This window comes from Rattus norvegicus, chromosome X (genome assembly GCF_036323735.1).
Source record: "Rattus norvegicus strain BN/NHsdMcwi chromosome X, GRCr8, whole genome shotgun sequence".
NCBI lineage: Eukaryota > Metazoa > Chordata > Mammalia > Rodentia > Muridae > Rattus > Rattus norvegicus.
This window is the reverse complement of record NC_086039.1, coordinates 15,464,580-15,483,243: the sequence shown is the minus strand read 5'-3', so window position 1 is coordinate 15,483,243 and position 18,664 is coordinate 15,464,580. Positions and strand designations below refer to the sequence as shown.

Sequence of the window (18,664 nt, the reverse complement as noted above, 5' to 3'; positions counted from 1 at the left end):
ACAGCAAGGATATTAAGTCAGTCACAATGGCCTTGTTAAACTCTACTTACCAATCAAAACTTCTACATTTCATCATATAGACTAGTAAGCATTCTATGCAAATGAAGCATTGTAAATGGTCTATCATTCCTCACACATTAGTACAGTAACAATTGACTTCCTCTGCATTGATTTTATGCATATGCACCAATCAGAGCATTCTTTATTTGACACAAAACAGAAATAATGCAAATGAAGGATTGTATTTGGACAAATCACACCATTCACGTAAAAACAGGCAATATCACCATGGTATGCAAATGATGGTATGAGTATCAACCTATCATAGCACTCTCTCTGGAATTACATCGAGAAGGAACCATTCAATTAAAAGATAGGGTTGTATTTGGACCATTCACACAACATGTATTAAGCCAGTCACAATGGGCTTGCTATGCAAATGATGGTCTACAGAGGCACCAATCCGAGCATTCTTTATTTGGCCCCAAACAGAGGTAAGCAGCCAATGTAAATTAAGTCTTGTTAATGGACCAATCCCATGATTTACATTAAGCCAAGCAGTATGCCTTTGCTATGCAAATGAAGGTCTGAGTATGCACCTTTCAGAGCACCCTCTTTCTGAACACATACTGAAGTAACCATTCTATGCAAATGAGGGCTTGTATTTAGCCCATTCATCCCAGAGACATTAGCCCAGTTACAATGGCCCTGATATGCAAATGAAGGTCTGTGAATGCACCAATCAGATCTTTCTCAATTTGGTAAATAGTGGCCCTGCTATGGAAATATAGGTCTGTGTATGTACCATTTACAGCATTCTCCTTATGATGACATACAAAAGTAAGCATTCTATGCAAATGAAGGCTTGAATTTGGACCATTCAAATGACTTCTATTAAACCAGTCACAATGGCCTTGCTATGCAAATGATGATCTACAGAGGCACTAATCAGAGAATTCTTTATTTGACCCCAAAAGATGTAAATATCCAATGCAAATGAAGGCTTATAATTGGACCAATCCCACCACTCACATTAAACCAGGCATTATGTCCTTGCTATGCAAATGAAGGTCTGAGTATGAATCTATCAGAGCATTCTTTTTGATCACACAGAAGTAAGCATTCTATGCAAATGAAGGCTTGTATATTGGGCAATCATTCTACATACATTAAAACAGTCTCAATGGCCTCTATGCATTGTCTGTCTGCATATTCACAAATCATACCATTCCTTATTTAACCCCATACTTCTGTATGGGTTCAATGCAAAATGAAGGATTGTATTGGACGAATCCTACCACTGACTTTAAACCAGGTTGTATGGCCTTCTTATGCAAATGAAGGTCTGTGTATGAACTTCTCAGAGTTTTTTCTTTGTTTGATTACATAGAATAGGTAGCATTCAATGCAAATGAAAGATTGTATTTGGCCATGCACTTCAGTCATATTAAACCAGTAACAATGGCATTGCTGTGCAGATGATGGTGTGCATAGACACAAATCATAGCATTCTTTATATGACTTTCTAACAGAAGTAAGCATTCAATGCAAATGAAGAATTGTATTTAGAACAATCCCACCACTCACATTATACCAGACAGTATAGACTTGCTATGCAAATGAAGGTCTGAATATGCACTTATCAGAGCACTCTCTTTTTGAATACTTGCATTGAATGTTTTAATGCAAATCAGGGCTTGTATTTGGACGAATGAGCCCAGAGACATTAACTTAGTCACAATGAACATGCAATGCAAATGTGGTGTACATATGCACCAATCAGATCATTGTTGATTTGGCAACATATAGAAGTAAGCATTCAATTCAAATGAAGGCTTGTATTTGAACCAATCACATCCCACAAATTTACCCATTTGCAATGACTTTGCAATGCAAATGAAGGTTTTATTAATTCTCCATTTGACCACATACAGAAATAAGCATTCTATGCAAATGAAGCCTTCTCCTTCATACCACAGCAAACATTAAGACAGTCACAAATACGAAGTTCTGTGTATCTACCAATCAAAACTTCCACATTTCATCATATAGACTAGTAAGCATTCTATGCAAATGAAGCATTGTAAATGGTCTATCATTCCACACACATTAGTACGGTAACAATTGCCTTCCTATGCATTGATTTTATGCATATGCACCAATCAGAGCATTCTTTATTTGACACAACACAGAAGTAATGCAAATGAAGGGTTATATTTGGACCAATCCCACCACTCACATAAAAACAGGCAGTATCACCATGGTATGCAAATGTTGATATGAGTATCAACCTATCATAGCACTCTCTCTGGCAATACATAGAGAAGTATGCATTCAATTAAAAGATAGGCTTGTATTTGGACCATTCCACAACTTGTATTAAGCCAGTCACAATGGACTTGCTATGCAAATGATGGTCTACAGAAGCACCAATCTGACCATTCTTTGTGTGTCCCCCATACAGAAGTAAGCACTCAATGGAAATGAAGGCTTGTACTTGGACCAATCACAAAACACCCTAACCCAGTTACTATGGCCTTGCTATGCAAATGAAGGCCTGTGTGAGTTCTTAATTTGGACACATACAGTAGTAAGCATTTTATGGGAATGAAGGCTTATATTTGGACCAATCCACCTCATCACACATATTGAGCCAGTCACAATGGTCTTGCTATGCAAATGATGGTCTGTATATGCACCAATCATATTCTTTATTTGGCTCCGTACAGAAGTAAGCATTCAATACAAATGAAGGCTTGTATTTGGACCAATCACACCACTTACATTAAACCAGGCAGTATGACCTTGCTATGCAAATGATGGTCTGCACATGCTCTAGTCATACCATTTTTATTTGACCCCATAAAGAAGTAATCATTCAATGCAATTTAAGGCTTGTGTTTGAACCAATCCCACCACTCAGGTAAAACCAGACAGTATTGCCATGGTATGCAAATGAAGGTCTGAGTATGCAAATATCAGAACATTCTCTCTTTGATTACTCTCTCTTTGATAAAAGTAAGCATTCAATGCAATAGAGGGCTTTTATGTGGGCCATTCAGCCCATAGACATTAACCCAGTCACTAGGGACTTGCTATGCAAATGAAGGCCTGTGTGAATTCTCCATTTGGCCACATATAGAAGTAAAGATTCAATGCAAATGAAGGCTTGTATGTGGACCAATCACCCCACATACTTGAAACCATTGACAATGTCTTTGCTATGCATTGATTTTCTGCATATTTACCAATTTGAGCATTATTTATTTAACCCCATACAGAAGTAAAGATTCAATGCAAATGAAGGATTGTATTTTCACCAATTCTACCACACACTGAGTCACAATGACCTTGGTATATAAATGTATATCTACGTATGCATGTATATGTATGTATGATTCATAGCCTTCTCCTTTTGACCATATATAGTAGTAAGCATTCTGTGCAAATGAAGTGTTCTTTTTGGAGCAATGACACCGTGCACATTTAGCCAGTCATTAATGACTTGATATGCAAATCAAGGTCTGTGTGTATAGCAACCTCAGCCTTTTTCTTTTGATCACATACATAAGTTAGCATTTATTGCAAATGAAGGCTTATTGTTGGACCAATTATACTGTACACATTAAACCAATCACAATGGCTTTGCTATGCAAATGAGGTTTCTGTAGCCACTATTCATAGCATTCCCCAATTGATCAATATCAAAAGTAAGCATTCTATGCAAATGAAATATTATATTTGGACCAATCACTACACTCAGGTTAAATCAGGCACTATGACTTTGCTTTGCAAATAAGTGTCTGTGTATGCATCAACCAGAGCATTCTCTGAGTGATCACTGTCAGAAGTAAGTATTCAACGCAAATGAAGTCTTGGTTGTGGAGCAATTACAGCACTCCATTTTAAAGTAGCCACACTATAACTACTCTATAGTTGATGAAATATTATTGCACCAATCAAAAATTCTCCATTTGTTCACTGACAGAAGTAAGGACGCATTATAAATGAAGGCTTGTATTTGGACCAACCATAGCACTCACATTAAACCAGATACCATATTACTACTTTGCAAATGAAGGACTGTGTATACAACAATCACTGTCAGAAGTTAGTATTCAATGCAAATGAAGACTTTTATTTGGATGAAGCACAGCCATACAAAGTATTAAATTTTTTTGGTTGCATGTTATGATATATGATTCATTTTTCTTTTTGGTTTTGCTTTCATATACTTTTGAGTTTATATCTCCTTCCCAAAAAAATGTTTCATAAAATCAATACTACTGAACCCCCTATATTTTGAAAATTATTCAATCATTGTCTTACTATTTGAAGGTTTTACTCTTAAATTTATTATCTATTTTGTTTTTATTTATATATCATATACTATATTTATATAGGATGAGTATCTAGCTTTATTCTTCTGTCTTCAAATAACCAATCTTTCAAACACTACTAATAAAAGATATTGTCCTTTGTCCATGTTTTGTTTTGGTACCTGTCTTAGTCACTGTTGTAATGCTGTGAAGAAATACCATGACCAAGGCAACTCTTATAGCTGAAAGCATTATAGTTGAGGGCTTGCTTATGGTTTCAGAGGTTTAGTCCATTATCATGATGGCAGGGGACATGGTAACACATAGGCAGACATTGTGAGGCAAAAGTAGTTGAGCACTTCATTCTGGTCTGCAAAGAGAGGGGTGGTTGGGAGACAGACAGGGCCTGGAGTAGGCATTTGAAACCTCAAAGCCAATGATACTTCCAACCAGGCCACACCTACTCTGACAAGGTCACATATCCTAATCCTTCACAAATAGTGTTACTCTCTGGTGATTAAGTATTCAAATATATGAGCCTATGAGCAATTCTTTTCATGATTGTTATCATTATTTTCCTATACATTACATCCTGGCCTCACTCCTCTCATTTTCTCCCCCACCTGTCTTCTCCCCAAGATCCATTCCTTCTCCCTTTCCTGTCGATAAAACAGAAAAGGCCTCTCAGGTATATAAACTGAACATGGCATAACAAGTTATAATACGACTAAGCAGAAACCCTGATATCCAAGCTGGATAAGGCAACTCCGTAGGAGGAAAAGGATCCCAAGATCAAGCAAAAGGGTCAGAGTGTTATATTTCACAATCACACTGTTAGAAGTCCCACATGAACACAAAGTTAAACAACAAAACGTACATGCAGAGGACCTAGGTCAATCCTATACAGGCCCCATTTTTGTGGCTTCCATCTCTGTGAAGCCTTATGAGTCCTTCACATTTGATTCTGTGGGCTGTGTTCTCCATGGTGTCTTGGAACTCTCTGGCTCCTATAGTCCTTCCTCCCGTTTTGCAGGGTTCCCCTGGCTCCACTTACTGGTTGGCTGTGGGTCTCTGCATCTGTTCCCATCAGTTGCTGCATGTGGCCTCTCTCATGAGGCTAGACACTGATCTATGAGTACAGAAGAATTTTGATAGGAATCATTTTTTGACTGCTTTGTCTAATTAGCAATATTTTAATTAAAATAAGCAGATACATTTTTCTGATGGCTTAATACCTTGACTATTCATTTTATGTAAAACAAATGTTCTCTTTTGTTTTCAAGTTCAAATTATACTTAAATAATTTCAGCTTTTGACTCTAATGATCATAAATTTTATTCTCAGCTAGTATAGAGGGATTAGTATTTTAAAAATCTATTCTAACATAATGTTACTATAATGGATTATCAGTGTTTTACCTGTTCCAGTATCAGCACTTATTTTTAAGGTGTCACATGTTTTACATTAACGTATGATTCCCAAATTTTATGATAAGTTAGAATCACTAATAGAATTTTTTTTTATTCACTTTACATCCTGATCAGCTTCCTGGTCCCCCCTCACACATTCTATCTCCATATTCCCCCACCCCCTTCTCCTCTGAAAGGGTGCCTCCTGGGTATCCCCTCACCCTGGCACATCAAGTCTCTGTAGAGCTAAGTAGAATCTCTCCCACTAAGCCAGACAAGGCAGCTCAGTAGGGGAACTTATTTCTCAGACAGACAACAGCTTTAGGGACAGCCCTTACCCAAGTTGTTGGTGAACCAACATGGATACTGAGTTGCACATATGCTACACATGTGTTGGGGCCTAGGTCCAGCCCATGTAAGCTCTTTATTTGGGTGTTCAACCAGTTAGAGCCCCCGTGTGCCCAGGTTAGTTGACTCTATTAATCATCCTATAGAGTTTTTATCTCCTTTGTTGCCCTTAATTCTTTCCCCAACTCTTCTGTAAGAGTCCTACAACTCTGTCCATTGTTTCTCTGTGAATCTCTGCATCTGTCTCAGTCAGCTGCTGGTTGGACCCTCTCAGAGGACAGTTATGCTAGTCTCCTGTTTGCAAGCACACCAGTGTTATTAATAGTGTTAGGGATTGGTACCTGCTCATGGAATTGGGTTTCAAGTAAGGATGGCTGTCGGTTGGCCATTCCCTTACTTTCTGGTCCAACTTTCTCCCTGCTTTTCTTGTAAACAAGATAAATTTTGGGTCAAAAATGTAATGGGTATCTTGCTATGCTTACCCCTCCACTGGGATTCCTGCCTGGCCAGAGGAGGTAGCCTCTTCAGATTGGATATCTCCACTGAAATTACTCTCAACTAATGTAACCCCACTGACTATTTGGAGACTCCACTATCCCAGATCTCTGGCACGTCCTTGATTTACCCCAGATTCTACAACCCCACCAGCTTCTGGTCCTTTGACCCTCTATCACATATTTCCCCACACCTGATTTTAAACCTCTGTATTCCTCTCACCTTTCCTTTATTATGCAAATAAAGGACTGTGTATTCACGAGAGCATTGTCCAATCAATCACCATCAAGAGTAAGCATTCTATGCAAAGGCTTATATTAGGACCAATCATAGCACTCACTTTTAAACAACTCATATGAGTCCTATTCTGAATATCAAGGACTGTTTTTGCATCATCACAACATTGTCCATTTTATCACTGTATGATATATACATTATATTCAAATGAAGGCTTCTTTTGGACCAATCATACTACTAAAGTTTTTATCACTCACAAAATGCCTCCTATGCAAATGAAGGACTGTGTTATTACCATGCTTAATCTTAGCCAAAAGGCAGAGAAGCAATTACCAAATTATTACAAATCACAGTATTCTTTACACAGTGTTCACATGAGGGTTTATGCTAGGAACAATCCAAACAGTGGTTTGTACCAGTTAAAACCAAGTCTCTTATGTAAATGCAGCCTTACATTGAAACCAATCGATGTACTTATTTTTAGCCAAGCAACAATAGTTTTACTATGCAAGTAATGATTATGTTTGCACTATTCACAGAATTCTTGATTTTATCACTGTCAGAAGTAACTATTTTATGCACATAAAGCTTACATATGAACCAACCATAGCACTAACATTTAATCTACTCAAAAGTGCAGTGATATGCACATGAAGAAATGTGCTTGTACTAATCACAGCATTCGCTTTTTATCACTATTAGAAGTATGGATTTTATGCAAATGAAGGCTTGTGTATGGACCAATCACATTATTCACTTTTCACTCTATTTTTTTTAAATTGGGTATTTCTTATTAACATGTCAATTGTTATTCCCTTTCCCAGTTTCCAGATCAACATACCCCTAATGCCTCCCCCTCCCCTTCTATATGAGCTTCCCCTCCCCATCCTCCCCCCATTACCACGCTCTGCCCAACAATCCCGTTCACTGCGGGTTCAGTCTTGGCAGGACTAAGGGCTTCCCCTTCCACTGGTGCCATTACTAGGCTATTCATTGCTACCTATGAGGTCAGAGTCCAGGGTCAGTCCATGTATAGTCTTTGGGTAGTGGCTTAGTCCCTGGAAGTTCTGGTTGGTTGGCATTGTTGTACTTTTGGGGTCTCGAACCCCTTCAAGCTCTTCCAGTTCTTTTTCTGAATTCTTCAACTAGGGTCCCATTCTCAGTTCCATGGTTTGCTGTTGGCATTCGCCTATGTATTTGCCGTATTCTGGCTGTGTCTCTCGGGAGAGATCTACATCCGGTTCCTGTCACCCTGCACTTCTTTGCTTCATCCATCTTATCTAGTTTGGTGGCTGTATATGTATGTGCCACGTGTGGGGCAGGCTCTGGGTGGGCATTCCTTCAGTTTCTGTTCTAAACTTTGCCTCCCTGTCCACTCCCAAGGGTATTCTTGTTCCCCTTTTAAAGAAGGATTAAAGCATCCTTCTTGAGTTTCATGTTTTCTGTGCATTTAGGGTAATTCGAGCATTTGGGCTAATATTCCCTTATCAATAAGTGCATACCATGTGTGTTTGTCTGTGATTGGGTTACCTCACTCAGGATGATATTTTCCAGTTCCATCCATTTGCCTATGAATTTCATAAAGTCATTGTTTTTGATAGCTGAGTAGCATTCCCTAATTTCTTTCTCGGTTTGTTTCTCTTTTGTGTAGAGGAAGGCTACTGATTTATTTGAGTTAATTTTATACACAGCAACTTTGCTGAAGGTGTTTATCAGGTTTAGTAGTTCTCTGGTAGAACTTTTGGGATCACTTAAATATACAATCATATCATCTACAAATAGTGATATTTTGATTTCTTCCTTTCCAATCGGTATCCCTTTGATCTCCTTTTGTTGTCTGATTGCTCTGGCTAGGACTTCGAGAACTATATTGAATAAGTAGGGAGAGAGTGGGCAGCCTTGTCTAGTCCCTGATTTTAGTGGGATTGCTTCAAGTTTCTCTTCATTTAGTTTAATATTAGCTACTGGTTTGCTGTATATGGCTTTTACTATGTTTAGGTATGGGCCTTGAATTCCTATTCTTTCCAGGACTTTTATCATGAAGGGGTTTTGAATTTTGTCAAATGCTTTCTCAGCATGTAGTGAAATGATCATGTGGTTTTTATCTTTCAGTTTGTTTATATAGTGGATTATGTTGACGGTTTTCCGGGTTTTCCGTATATTGAACCATCCCTGCATCCCTGGAATGAAGCCTACTTGATCATGATGAATGATGGTTTTGATATGCTCTTGGATTCTGTTTGCAAGAATTTTATTGAATATTTTTACATCGATATTCATAAGGGAAATTGGTCTGAAGTTCTCTTTCTTTGTTGTGTCTTTGTGTGGTTTACGTATAAGAGTAATTGTGGCTTCATAGAAGGAATTCGGGAGTGATCCATCTGTTTCAATTTTGTGGAATAGTTTGGATAATATTGGTACGAGGTCTTCTATGAAGGTCTGATAGAATTCTGCACTAAACCCGTCTGGACCTGGGCTCTTTTTGGTTGGGAGACCTTTAATGACTGCTTCTATTTCGTTAGGAGTTATGGGTTGTTTAACTGGTTTATCTGTTCCTGATTTAACTTCGGTACCTGGTATCTGTCTAGGAAATTGTCCATTATCTGCAGATTTTCAAGTTTTGTTGAATATAGGCTTTTGTAGTAAGATCTGATTATTTTTTTAATTTCTTCTGATTTTGTAGTTATGTCTCCCTTTTCATTTCTGATTTTGTTAATTCGGACACAATCTCTGTGTCCCCTGGTTAGTCTGGCTAAGGGTTTATCTATCTTGTTGATTTTCTCAAAGAACCAACTTTTGGTTCTGTTGATTCTTTCTATGTTCCTTTTTGTTTCTACTTGGTTGATTTCAGCTCTGAGTTTGATTATTTCTTGCCTTCTACTCCTCCTGGGTGTATTTGCTTCTTTTTGTTCTAGAGCTTTTAGGTGTGCTGTCAAGCTGCTGACATATGCTCTCTCCTGTTTCTTTCTGCAGACACTCAGAGCTATGAGTTTTCCTTTAACACAGCTTTCATTGTGTCCCATAAGATTGGGTATGTTTTACCTTCATTTTCATTAAATTCTAAAAAGTCTTTAATTTCTTTCTTTATTTCTTCCTTGACCAGGTTATCATTGAGTAGAGCATTGTTCAACTTCCATGTATATGTGGACGTTCTTCCCTTATTGTTATTGAAGACCAGGTTTAGCCCGCGGTGGTCTGATAGGACGCATGGGATTATTTCTATCTTTCTGTATCTGTTAAGGCCTGTTTTATGACCAATTATATGGTCAATTTTGGAGAAAGTACCATGAGGTGGTGAGAAGAAGGTATGTCCTTTTGTTTTAGGATAGAATGTTCTAAAATATCTGTTAAATCCATTTGGTTCATGACTTCTCTTAGTCTGTCTATGTCTCTGTTTAATTTCTGTTTTCATGATCTGTCCATTGATGAGAGTGGGGTGTCAAAATCTCCTACTATTATTGTGTGAGGTACAATGTGTGCTTTGAGCTTTAGTAAGGTTTCTTTTGTGTATGTAGGTGCCCTTGTATTTGGAGCATAGATATTTAGGATTGAGAGTTCATCTTGGTGGATTTTTCCTTTGATGAATATGAAGTGTCCTTCATTATCTTTTTTGATGACTTTTAATTGAAAATTGATTTTATTCGATATTAGAATGGCTATTCCAACTTGCTTCTTCCGACCATTTGCTTGGAAAGTTGTTTTCCAGCCTTTCACTCTGAGGTAGTGTTGGTCTTTGCTTCTGAGTTGTGTTTCCTGTAGGCAGCAAAATGATGGGTCCTTATTACATATCCAGTTTGTTAATCTGTGTCTTTTTATTGGGGAATTGAGTCCATTGATGTTGAGAGATATTAAGGAATATTGATTGTTGCTTCCTGTTATATTTGTGTTTGGATGTGAGATTATGTTTGTGTGCTTGTCTTCTCTTTGTTTTGTTGCCAAGACGATTAGTTTCTTGCTTTTTCTAGGGTGTAGCTTGCCTCCTTATGTTGGACTTTACCATTTATAATCCTTAGTAGGGCTGGATTTGGAGAAAGATATTGTGTAAATTTGGTTTGTCATGGAATATCTTGGTTTCTCCATCTATGTTAATTGAGAGTTTTGCAGGATACAGTAACCTGGGCTGGCATTTGTTTTCTCTTAGGGTCTGTATGACATCTGTCCAGGATCTTCTGGCTTTCATAGTCTCTGGTGAGAAGTCTGGTGTAATTCCGATAGGTCTGCCTTTATATGTTACTTGACCTTTTTCTGCTACTGCACGTCACTTGGAGCAGAAAAGTGACAGGGGGAGTTTCTTTTCTGGCCCAATCTATTTGGAGTTCTGTAGGCTTCTTGTATGTTTATGGGCATCTCTTTTTTTAGGTTAGGGAAGTTTTCTATGATTTTGTTGAAGATATTTACTGGTCCTTTGAGTCGGGAGTCTTCACTCTCTTCTATACCTATTATCCTTAGGTTTGATCTTCTCATTGAGTCCTGGAGTTCCTGTATGTTTTGGGCCAGTAGCTTTTTCCATTTTACATTGTCTTTGACAGTTGTGTCAATGATTTCTTTGGAATGTTCTGCTCCTGAGATTCTCTTCTATCTCTTGTATTCTGTTGGTGATGCTTGTATCTACGGCTCCTTGTCTCTTCCTTTGGTTTTCTATATCCAGGGTTGTCTCCCTTTGTGCTTTCTTTATTGCTTCTATTTCCATTTTTAATTCCTTCACCTGTTTGATTGTGTTTTCCTGTAATTCTTTCAGGGATTTTTGTGTTTCCTCTCTATAGGCTTCTGCTTGTTTATTTGTGTTTTCCTCCATTTCTCTAAGGGAGTTCTTTATGTCTTTCTTGAAGTCCTCCAGCATCATGATCAAATGTGATTTTAAATCTAGATCTTGCTTTTCTGGTGTGTTTGGATATTCAGTGTTTGCTTTGGTGGGAGAATTGGGCTCCGATGATGCCATGTAGTTTGGGTTTCTATTGCTTGGGTTCCTGTGCTTGCCTCTTGCCATCACATTGTCTCTGGTGTTACCTTGTTCTGTTATTTCTGACAGTGGTTAGACCATCCTATAGGCCTGTGTGTCAGGAGTGCTATAGACCTGTTTTCCTGTTTTCTTTCAGCCAGTTATGGGAACAGAGTGTTCTGCTTTCAGGCATATAGTCATTCCTGTCTACTAGTCTTCAGGTGTTCTTGTGGGCATGTGTCCTGAGTCCACCAGGCATGTCACTTGGAGCAGAAAAGTTGGTCTTTCCTCTGGTCTGGGGCTTGAAGTCGCTCCTTGGAGCTGGGTTTCAGCTCTCCGTGAGGGCAGCAACCAGAAAGGCCTGCCCTGCCTTCTCTCAGGTTCCTGTGCACAGGGGGCCCAGATGGTGCTAGGTGTTTTCCTCTAGATTCAGAAATGTGAGCAGAGAGTAGTCTCCTTTGGCTTCCCAGGTGTGTCTGCCCCTCTGAAGGTCTAGCTCTCCCTCCCATGGGATTTGGGTACAGGGAGCTGTTTGACCAGGTCCCTTCAGACCTGGACTGCAGAGTTCCTGCAGCTTGAGTGCCCCCATCTTCCTGTTCCCAGAGGCCCTGTACAGTTTCCTCTTGGGCCAGGGATGTGGGCAAGGGTGGGCAGTACTGGAGGTCTCTCCTGTCCTGCAGTCTCAGGAGTGCCCACCTACTGGGTGATGAGCTCTCTCTCTCATGGGGTTTGGGAGCAGGGAGCTATGGGCCAGGATCAGCGAGGTTCGGGCCCCAGCTAGAAACCAGTAGTGCCCGGTCCCAGAGGAATTTTGCCTTTGTCTGTCCTGAGTCCACCAGGCAGGTCACTTGGAGCAGAAAAGTTGGTCTTACCTCTGGTCTCAGGCCTGAAGTCGCTCCTCAGAGCTGGGTTTCAGCTCTCTGTGAGGGCAGCAACCAGAAGGGCCTGTCCTGCCTTCTCTTGGGGCCCTATGTACAGGGGGCCCAGGTGGCACTAGGCAGTTTCCTTTAGAGTCAGAAATGTGGGCAGAGAGTAGTCTCCTCTGACTTCCCAGGCGTGTCTGCCCCTCTGAAGGTCTAGCTCTCCCTCCTGCCCACATTTCAGTCTTAATAGCCTTACTATGCAAATGTAGGACGATGTATGCACCAGTAACACAATTGTTTACTTTTACTGATGATATAGGTATCTTATTCAAATGAAGGTTTGTTTTGGAGCAATCCAAGGAATGTTTTGTACCAGTTAAATCAAACATCTTATATAAATGAAGGATCATATTTAAACCAATTAACACACTTATTTATAGCCAAGTCACAACAGCCATACAATGCAACTGAAGGACTGCATATGCACCTGTTTTAATATTCTCCACGTATTCACTGTCAGAAGTAAGCATTGTACTTAAATGAAGGATTATATTTGGGCCAATCATGGCCACATAAACCAGAAACAACTTTGCACTCAAATATTTGTTCTCCTAAATTATTTAACCTCATTTCTAGTGTGACAGCTGTCCTTGTGCACAAATCAACGTATGTAATATTAAGTTATATACTTAATGATTTATATGCTTACCACCACAAATGTGCCTGCCATTAAACACTTTATAGATTTATACAGCTAACTCTTTATGAACATGACTTTATCAGAGGAAAATATATTTTCTTTGTAGAGGTGATTTTGCTCATTAATCTAGTGAATTGAAATGTAGGTAGTTTAACAGCCTCCAAACTCCATTTAAGTAGGGTCTATGTCTAGTGCATCTTCAAATTCTTATAAAAGTGGTCCATGAAAAAAGTAAGCATTTTGGATGCGACAGCAGGATTAGTGAAAACTGTGTTAAGTTCTATGTTTTTCTGAGCAGAAATTGGCTGGAAAATGAAAATGATGCCATGGGTATACCCCAAAATGTATTGTCAGACGTAAAAATGACCCTACACTTTAACTATCTTTTGTATATTATTATGTTACAAAATGCATTGGTTATTTTTTTTGTCAACAAGCTAGGGTCATCTAAAAAGAGAGAATTTTGTTGAAAAATTATTTATGTGGGTAGGGAACAAATGATGAACAGTTCCATCCCTAGACAGACAGTCCTGAGTTGCTCTTTTAACACGATGATATGCAGTATTCTAACTTTCTTTTTACTTATTTCTTCTTGTTAAGGTGGAGTTGGCTCCTGATATTAGCCTTCAATATAAAGGAGAGCTAACCATTGTTTTGCGTTATATTCCTCCAGAGGAGAACCTTATATTTCCAGTAGAACAACCTCAAGGTAGGGTAAAAATCAATAGCCCTGATCAGTAACACTCTGTTTCTACAACTGAGTAAGTAAGTTAGGGTTACTTTCCCAGTACAATAATGCAACAGGATTGGAGTAACTGTCTTTTACAGTGTATGTGGAGAAGAGGAATGCATGACAAAAATCCATACTTAGAAACCAACCCTGATGGGGAGATTCATTACCCATCAGTTCAAAAGACACATAATCTTTCCCAACATAGGAAAGAGCTCTCATGTGAGGGATGTGATTTCACGGAAGCTTCTCTATGGACTCATTCACAGCTACTCATAAAGAAAAGAAAAAAATATCTGGCATAAAACAAAACAAAAAAGAGAAGATCCAGATGCAATCAATTTGATCTTTTTTTCTTTTTTTTCCTCCTTCCATTAACATCTTAGTCAGATTCCTTTATCTTGCTATTCGTGCTCACTTTCCTCATTGTTTCCCTGTGAAAGGAACTCATCTCATGCTCTGAGTTTTCTTATGTCAAAAGAGTGGTGTCTGTAGTTCTTTGTGTCAGATTGAGGCTTTGTGATCTTTACCCCATCCACTTTGGCAGTGCTAAGAAGTGAGCCCTAAAAACAGGCAAGTAAAATTATTCAGACTGATAAAGTTATAGTAAGGGATATACATATATACACATAGGCATGTAATAACTCTCAATGAAAAAAAGAGACCACGAATTTGAAAGAGAGCAAGAAGAGATGTATGGGAAAGTTTGGGTGGAGGAAAGGCAGAATGAAATGATATAATCATAATTTTAGCAATAAAAGAAAAATATTAAAAATGTGAGGAATAAATTGGTTCATATATGGAAGGTATTTCAAAGAGTATTAAATAAAAGTAGCAGTCACCTAGTGGTTACTGCTCATATTGAACCTATTTCATTAGAAAAAGTATGGGAAGTGAAAATGTTTTCTCCCAACCACAACTGAATCTAGAGCTGATCCTGCATAAAACGGGAGTTATAGACTATTTCACTTGTAAGTTAGTTTAATGTATCAAAGTCATAGAAATGTCTTTCTTGTGTCTGGCTTTCACCAGAGCTCTTTCTTAGTAAGAACAGGATGGTGAGGGGAACAGGAAGGATCTTTTCCATTCTATTCTTTTAGAAGCTTTACAGGGAGGTGCTTAAATTTTTTAAAAAAGAGAGTAAATAAAAATTAAAAAGAGGCAATGACTTTATGAGTGAAATATATTATGGGGGTACTGGAAGGAACTGCAGAAAGAGTGTAGGGTGGATATAAGCAAGAAGTACTGTATACATATCCAGAAAATTTTCAAACACTAAAATTTTATTTATTTATTTTCCTTACATTTAAATTAATTTAAATTAAGTTTAAATTAAAATTAAAAATTAAATACATATTTATTTGTTTTAATTTATTTATGTCTATTTTTCAGTCTAGACAAAAATGAAAGACCTATGAAGAAGTCTATTAGGAAGGAAACTTTCATATTTATATATTTATTTATACTACATATTGTATATATAATCACAAAACGCTTGATTGTCAGAAAAAAATAATTATTTGAAGATGTCCCTTGTAAATTGTGAAGTAGATTCTCTAATCTCCTCCACCTCTACTCTTTGCAGGAAAGAAGATCTTTAAAAAGGGAAAGAAGAAAGAGTCACCTGCCATTTCTGGGGGAATACTTGAAGTTTTCATCAAAGAAGCAAAGAATCTGACAGCAGTAAAAGCAGGGGGCACTTCTGACAGCTTCGTCAAGGGGTAAATTTGTTTTAACTCATGTCAGATGATACTTATTGGTGTTGAGGGGAACTATGAGCCACTAAACAATGGTAGTTGTAAGGGGCGCACGCTCAGCTTATCGGATGTGGTTTGGAAGAGCTCCCCTTAAGTCCTTGCTCTTATGCCTAAAGCAATGTCAGAATGGATGGGAGTTTGTGTCCCAGCTTTTGCTGTGCTTCCAGCCCATTTTCTGAGGTCCCATCACCCTGAAGTTTGGAAGACTTTCCCAGGAGACTCGTTTCTCAGAGAAAAAAAAAACAGCACAATTTTCTATGTATAATTAGACTTTTATTTTTGCTCTGTTATCATTTGGTACAACAAACAAAATATTAAGTACTTGCTGGTTTGCTCTCTTACGGAACATTGTAAAATGCAGAAAACATCAGCATCTGCCCTGAGAGTATGTGAGAGTGTATGTATATGCATAATATATACAAGGACTACCTGACATATTATATATTATTTTGCATATTATATATACCTAATTAGATTTTATATATTATATTCATATTTACCATATATAGCAAATGGCAGTTCCTTGAAAGAGCACTGCCCTTTAAATGGATATTCTTGCTTATTCTAGGGAATCCAAATAGCAAATCTCCCTTGTTTCTGACTGCTGGAGAATTCTTCTCATGCAATTAGAGGAACTGGGCTAAAGCGTATGTTTTCATTAATTCAAGCAAATAGTCAAATGTGTATATATTAAGCATTAGATGCTATACTTCAAAAAAATAAATTAGATATGATAGTTGACCTCACGGAGTACCCATGAAACATAGGGGATAAAGCAAGTTCCCATGATGTCAAGCCATGGCATAAGTCTTTGAGGCAGAAATGTTGCCTTTTTGAAAGGTGATCCAGACTTGATAGTAATGCCTGAAGTCCCAGTACTATAGAGACTGAGTCAGGCTGATAAGTATGTGTTCATTTTGGGCTACATGTAGCAAGTTCCAGGCCAGCCGGGCTCACAGGGTAAGATTCTGTGTAAAGGTGAATTTTCCCACAAGGAAATAAATCATACCTTTATTTTCACATGTTTTAAGTTTGGTGAACCTTGTAATAAGGAGAAAAAGATGACCAGAGTCTTCCATTGATGTATTACATTCTTTAACATAAAGGAAATCTTTTCTTTGGATCATGCTGCTGCAGTTTGCCTCAGGAGCTCCAGCACCCAGTTTAGGACTCTGTTCCTTACTGTCTTTTATGGAAAGCATATTTTTCTGCCTATGATGGCCTTCTAGGGATGACTTAATACTGTTTGAACAGTATTTACATTCTCTTCCTGAGAATTTATCAGCAAGAAGAATAAAGAACAGTATCTCATTCTATTTTTAAGCTAACTTTCGAGTGAATTATCTTCTGGATACTGGAATATTAAGCTAATTTAAAAATGAACTAAGGGGTGGGACAGACCTCTTGCAGAGGACCCAGGTTCGATTTCCAACAGCCACATGGTAGCTTACAACTATCAGTAACTACTGTCTCGGGAGATCTGATACCCTCTTTTTGGTTTCCACAGCTACTGCTCACCCATGGTGCATAGACACACATATAGGAAAAACACCCATGTACATGTGTCTTAGTTTGGCTTTTACTGCTGTGAACAGACACCATGACCAAGGGTACTCAGATAAGAATAACATTTAATTGGGGCTGGCTTATAGGTTCAGAGATTCAGTATCATCAAGGCGGGTGCATGGCAGCAGGCAGACAGGGTGCAGGAGGAGCTGAGAGTTCTACATCGTCATCTGAAGGCCGCTAGGAGAAGACTTGACTTCCAGGAAGTTAGGATGAGTGTCTTAAAGTCCATGCCCACAGTGACACACCTACTTCAACAAGGCTACAACCTCCTCCAACATGGCCACACCTCCAAATAGTGCCAAGCACATACAAACCACTATAACATGCAAATAAAGAAATGAAAAAAACATAAATACCTTTAAAAATGATCTGCAATATATTTTCAAAGAGCCAGTGAGAACACAAGAACAGATACATAGGTAATGTTATAAGGTATGTAAATTACATAATTACATAGGTTCTACTTGTGAACTAAAATATTTGAGGCTTAAGAAGGACATCTTGGGCACACATGATTTGCAAGTAAAGGGAAACGGGCTCGCCACCAAACACAATGGTCCAATTTTGATAACAAGAACCCACCTGGTAAAAACCAAGATCTGACACTTGCAGGTTGTCCTCTGGCCTCTACATACATGCCATGACATTCCTCCCTCCGCCACACACACACACACACACACACACACACACACACACACACACACACACACAGAATAAAAAAATAAATACTAAAACATTTAAAGAAATGTATTTTGTCTTATATGTAAACAATGACTAAAGATGATTTATCTAAGGCAGGTATGGAAGCATCCTGATTATCAGGGACAAATTTTTTTTTCAAAGTGTATTTTGTTTTTTACTTATTCACTTTACATCCCACTCACTGGCCCCTCCCAGTTTCTCCCTCCCACAATCCTTCCCTCACCCCCCTTCCCCTTCTCCTCTAAGTTGGTGAGGACCTCCTGGGTACTTCAAGTCTCTGCAAGGCTGGGTGCTTCCTCTCTCACTGAGGCCAGACAAGGCAGTCCAGATAGAAGAACTATCCCATGGGAGACGCTCCACACAGCAGCTGACTGACACAGATGCACACAACCACAGCCAAAGAGTAGATAGAGCTTGGGGACTCTTATGGAAGAGGTAGGAGGATTGCGACCCCAAAGGGGATAGGAACTGCACAGAAGGAACAACTGAATATGTTAACTTGGACCCTTGGGGCTCTCAGAATCTGAACACCAACCAAAGAACATACACGGGCTGGACCTAGGCCTCCCCACACTTATGTAGCAGATGTGCAGCTT

At 38.6% G+C, this 18,664-nt stretch overlaps 1 protein-coding gene across 8 annotated transcripts in view; it reads left to right on the top strand.

Annotated features, from left to right (window-relative positions):
- Window positions 1-18,664, top strand: part of Sytl5 (synaptotagmin-like 5) — a 241,446-nt gene that overhangs the window by 219,417 nt on the left and 3,365 nt on the right. For all 8 annotated transcript variants that reach the window (XM_063279916.1, XM_063279914.1, XM_039099627.2 and 5 more), the window contains 2 exon segments: window positions 13,911-14,019; window positions 15,626-15,761. In XM_063279916.1, the coding sequence (XP_063135986.1) occupies window positions 13,911-14,019; window positions 15,626-15,761 (245 nt within the window).